The sequence below is a fragment of the Austrofundulus limnaeus genome, unplaced genomic scaffold (assembly GCF_001266775.1).
Source record: "Austrofundulus limnaeus strain Quisiro unplaced genomic scaffold, Austrofundulus_limnaeus-1.0 Scaffold41, whole genome shotgun sequence".
In the NCBI taxonomy this organism is placed as follows: domain Eukaryota; kingdom Metazoa; phylum Chordata; class Actinopteri; order Cyprinodontiformes; family Rivulidae; genus Austrofundulus; species Austrofundulus limnaeus.
This window is the reverse complement of record NW_013952443.1, coordinates 1,776,935-1,782,459: the sequence shown is the minus strand read 5'-3', so window position 1 is coordinate 1,782,459 and position 5,525 is coordinate 1,776,935. Positions and strand designations below refer to the sequence as shown.

The 5,525-nt window shown below is 38.8% G+C and overlaps 1 protein-coding gene across 1 annotated transcript in view; it reads right to left on the bottom strand.

The window, feature by feature from the left end:
- nr2f6b (nuclear receptor subfamily 2, group F, member 6b) overlaps positions 1-3,592 on the bottom strand; it is a gene marked incomplete at its 5' end in the record, with an annotated part of 7,959 nt that extends 4,367 nt beyond the window's left edge. Inside the window, 1 exon segment of the mRNA XM_014007348.1 lies at positions 3,498-3,592. Within this exon segment, the coding sequence (XP_013862802.1) occupies positions 3,498-3,592 (95 nt within the window).
- Positions 3,593-5,525: the final 1,933 nt, after the last annotated feature.

Here is a 5,525-nt window from a genome sequence, read left to right as displayed (position 1 = left end):
TTATTATTATTATTATTATTATTATTATTTGCAAATTCACCTTTTCTTGCTTCTTGCAACTTCTGTCTGGTAGATTCCACTTTTTTCTGCTTTTTAAGCTACTTTTTGTAAATATTTACTATTTTCTGCTAATTTTAGCTGCATTTCTGCTCTGTTCAGCTTTGACACATTTTTGCTATTCTATTAATTTTTCACTTTTGTTTTCCTACTTTCAGAAAAAATCAGCAATTTAAATTTAACTCACATTAAAAGTTTTGCTATTTAACATTTTGCATTTGTGCAGGAAATGCAGTGTATCTAGTTTTAAGTTAACTTACTACTGTTGTTCATTTTGTTTTCAGTCACGTTTTGCTGCAGCGAGGTGCCTCTCTCAGGTTCTGACCCTCAGTCCGGCCACGCCCACTCTCACCTGTTCACCTGACTCAGGTCAGGTATCTCCTTCTTCTTCACAGGATTTATTTGCATTTGACAAACATGGTGTGCAATACTGCCACCTACTGTTACGGAGTGTGGGTTTATCAACTTTGTTCTCCCAAAGCACCTAATTAGAATTTGAATACTTGAACTTTTTTATTCTTAATGTATTTAATTAAAATAATGTGATCTGTTATTTTACTCTCTATAAAATGACAGCTTCCTGTATCATGTTGTTTTATTCTGAATAGATGTGGCGGCCATTTTAAACTGGTTTGACACCAGAAGTTAATCAGTTTTTGATGCACAGATATTGCGTTAAAATCTATTTCCTGGGCTATGAAATATTTTGCTAAAACTATGATTAACAAACACTTTGAGTGACAAGTGATAAGCCAGTTTTGGTGTTTCTTTTTAGTACAAAACCACATAAAATCATTTCTGCTCCTGAGAAACTGATCTTTAAAATCCGCCATTGGTTCAGATATGTTGACGACACCTGGGTTAAAATTAAAGCCCAGGAAGTCCAACATTTCACTGATCACATCAACTCGGGATGAATATATTAAGTTCACACGAGAGGATGTAAAAAAATGGCAGGTTAGCGTTCCTGGATTGCGATGTCTCAGTTTCGGATGGAGGACGGTTGGAAACTGGCGTATGTCGTAAGCCCACCCACACAGACCAATATTTGCGTTGTTTTGACTCCCACCACCCACTGGAACACAAGTTAGGAGTGATCAGGACTCTGTACCACAGAGCAGACAGTGTCCCTACAAACCCAGGAGCCAGGGAGAAAGAGAAATCACACACACGACAGGCCCTGGAGCAGTGTGGTTATCCTGACTGGGCTTTCCTGAAAGCAGACAGGAAACACAGACAGGATTCCATGCAACCTTCAGGTGAAAATGAAGACCCCAAACCCAGACCCAAACCAGTGGTTATTCCGTATGTTGCGGGTGTTTCGGAGAAACTGAGACGTTTATTTTCTAAACATGATGTCCCAGTRGCTTTCAAACCCCAAAACACATTACGGCAAAGGCTGGTTCACCCCAAAGATCCCGTGCCCCGGCACAAACAGAGCAATATTGTATATGCTGTTAAGTGCCAGGAGGACTGCGACCAGTTATACATCGGGGAAACAAAGCAGCCACTGTTCAAAAGAATGTCCCAACACAGACGAGCTACATCTAATGGCCAGAACTCTGCAGTTTTCACTCATTTACAGGCCAGCGGTCACTCTTTCAGAGATGAGGATGTTCTCTTTCTTGATAGAGAGGAACGTTGGTTTGAGAGAGGAGTAAAAGAAGCCATTTTTGTRAAGAAAGACCGTCCATCATTAAACAGAGGTGGAGGCCTCCGTTTTCAGTTGTCCCCCTCCTACAGCGCGGCYATTGCCAGTATCACTCCACCCCCTGTTAACAATAGGTGTTAATTAGGTGTCAAYGATWGCCATGTRATGTGAGTATCAGTCACATGGAGGCTGGGCTCAAAAGCCTGAATTTTGCCTGAAACTCTCAGACTGAAGAAGTCTCTTGGAGGAGAGACGAAACGTTTCATTAGAGAAGAACCCGTCCAGAAGTCTACACAATTTTTTTCTTTTTGATCTTTAAAATAAATTATGCTCTAAAGGTCTGAGTACCCTGCTCTAAGCAAATGCCAAAATGCTATAATCACGTGAATCAGCAGCGAGACGTCCTAATAGGATTAAAAATCTTCCAGTGACATGAAGTTAAGGCCTCCTCGGGTTAAGCCGCCCTGCGTGTAGTTCAGCTCTCCTGACTGGGTTAGAGGTGAAACGCACACTTCCAGGTAGTGTGGAAACAGTTGAACTTGCGTCATGGTTTACACTCAACATAGTTTAATAGTATCCGGGCCCACGGCAGCCCCTGGCATGCTGCCATCTCTATGTATGGCCCAGCACCTGATGTCCGTCTGACTCCAGCAGAAATACAAGTGGGCTTGGATTGCACCAGAACACCAGTCCAGCTGGGGTTTCGTAAACCAACTGTAACCTGACACTAGTTTAAAATGTTTTTTTAATTTAAATTATTGTCAAATAATCCATAAAAACATGAATGCAGTTAACTCGACAGACTCGTTAGGTTAAATATGATGCGTTGCAGTGAATGTTTAAACGCAGTGAAACCTTTAACTTTCTTGTTTTTCTCGTTATGAGGAAGTGTTGCTGCAGAGGGAAAACAGCCTCTGGTTGACAGTAAAAATATTGTTCTTGGATCAGTGACGTGACTCAGGGATTTTTTAATTCATGATTTGGAATGTTCTCTGACAAAACAATAACTCTGACATTTATGTGTTTGTATTACGATTTTTCTGAATTTATATTTATTACTGTTAAATTAAAACCTTAGGCTAGTGAAAAAAGAGTTATTAAACTAGTGCACACAAAGGATTTTAATGAAACCGTCAAAATATTTTTGGGTGTACATCTACAACTGATTTACGTTTGGAGTCAACTTGAATCAAGATGGCAGCTAATCAATGTTACAGATAATAAAATTTGGTGTGGTAGCTGAGAGTCATCCCTAGCAGATACTCTGAGCTCTAACAGAAAGAGCAAGATTTCTGTCTTAAACTTTGGCACAAAACTGACATGCATTCCTTTAAGGAGTACCAAGTTAAAGTATTAGTATAACCACAATCGTATTTAAAGAAATAACTGTTTAAAATGACATAAAACAGCTGCATTTATATTTAAACTATTAAAAACTTTTCCTAAAGGATATATTTTTATCAATAATTCTAAAATAAGAAACACAAGGTTCTTAGTTTGTTGATCGAATTTGACAGACATGTTAAAATATTTTGTTTCAGTATTTTTGAGCAATTGAATATTACAAGTAAAAAAATAATAATTTTAGCACCCCCACTTCAGTCCTGGTCCAAATGTCCAGCCCTGTTTAGTCAAGTCTTCATAAAATTCTGCCTCAACTTTCTGTGTGTTATAACACAATCTAAATTTGTAGCTTGATTTCTCTCAGTCATGTTATTTCAGTTACACAATCGGCTGGCTTATACTTGATTCATGACACGAAAACACAGCTGAGCAGTTTTCCTGCTACCTTCTTTGCGCATCCCGACCCGGAAACACTTCTTCAGACGACAGTATTGGCACTGGTTCCTGTGGTGCTGGTCGATTTGGCATTCTCTGTTTGATCTGCACAAGAGAACAAAACGTAAAAAACAAAAAAACATAAATCATCAGAAGCCTGCTCCCAGGGTTTTGATCTCCKATGAGAAAGAGAAGTTTATATTTATGTTGGCCTCCCTCCCCCTTTTTCCCCCTCCCTGTTATAAGTGAACTGCATGAACCAACATGGCTGGAAAGCTACTGAAACTGTGACCTTTGTAAATCATCAGCATTACACACCCCTGTGTCGCTTTTTACAGCTGGTTGAGTCCTGCCAACCTTTTTTTCTTCCTTTTTTTTTTTCCAGAAAGCACCTTTCAGGCCCAGATGTGTGTAAAGACAAAAGGTGTGTTTTCAGCTCTGAGTTAATTCAGTTTTGATGTGGAATAAACAACTGTATTTGTTAGCCGAGAGAGAGCGAGCTGAGCTGCAGCATAATGTTGCTGCGGTGAAGAATAATGGGAATGTTGACCTTCTGAGGCAATCCATCCTCACATGACAAACCTTCAGGGCCTCATTTCTTCTCTTTTTTAGCTTGTTGTTTTGTCTGCAGGCTGTTGGTGGGATGAAACTCAGATGAGGAGATATCATTCCTGAGCTAGAAATGTGTTTATCTGCTTTTTCCATGACGGAGGTTAATTAATTAAGATTTTAAAATATATATTTTAATAACCAGTGGGTTTTTTTAAATCAACATTCAAATGTTAAAACTAAATAGTGGTYAGGAAAATCCTGATAACCACTTTTAATTAAAAGTGCATAATTATTTACCACAATTCATGCCAGAATTTTAATTCAACATGGCCGCCCGGGGCACAAAGTTCAGAGTGTGTGTTGAGGATGATTCTCAGCTATTGACACTCCAAGTTTGAACAGGGGTTCTCAAACTTTTTCTAGGGACCCCTTCATAAACCTTATGCTGTTTCAGAAATAATTTACTGACGTTTTAACACCTAAATACTATGGGAATAATATTTTTTGTTTGGTTCAGTATGTTTGTTTTACTGGTGCATTGTTCCCATATTCATTTTTTTAAAATAAATTCCAAATTAACAATTTATTGAAAATTTTTGAGGACCCCCAACATATGGCTTGTGGACCCCTGGGGGTCCTGGGACACCAGTTTGAGAACCTCTGCTTTAAAAGCTGTAGATCCAAAGATGGATTTCTGAGAGGTTCATTCAAATCCCTCCACTGGCATGGGGTGCCAAGAGTAAAATAAAATGTTTTTAAAAAGTCATCAGTATCTAGCTCACTTTCTGAGATCCTTCTGAATCCTAGTTAAAAATTACCACTTACATTTTATTGTTTTTTAGCTCACTGTTCTCACATTTTGCATTTTTAAACTAAATGTTAAATAATGTATGTAAATATTAAATCTAAAGGTATAAATGAAAATGTTACAGTTTGCATTAAAGTATTTCCGAATACAACGCAAGCTTTGTTGGTGCTCTTGATATGACGTCATCATTCGGAGACAAAAGAAAGCACTAATGCTGCTAATGATGCTAATATTTGAACGCTGCAAATGTTTCTCTATCAAACTTGCGGTTGAGCCCACGCTGCACTTCAGACTTCCAGACCACAGGAACCATCCACATGGTTTCCAATTAACACATTTGAATTTCAATTTTAAATACCATTTTCAGCAGTTAGCAGGGGTTAGCGGTTAGCAGCAGTTAGCGCTGACGCTGGTATTTAAAATCCACATTGTGTTCACTGAAAATATGAATGGCATCTGTGATCCGGAAGTTTGAAGTGCATTTTGGACACCGGGCGCCTCAAATTTAATGTCTTGAAGGGAAGCGTTAGCATCATAAGCAGTGTTAGCATCATATGCAGCGTTAGCATCATAAGCAGCGTTAGCATCATATGCAGCGTTAGCATCATAAGCAGCGTTAGCATCATATGCAGCGTTAGCATCATAAGCAGCGTTAGCATCATATGCAGCGTTAGCATC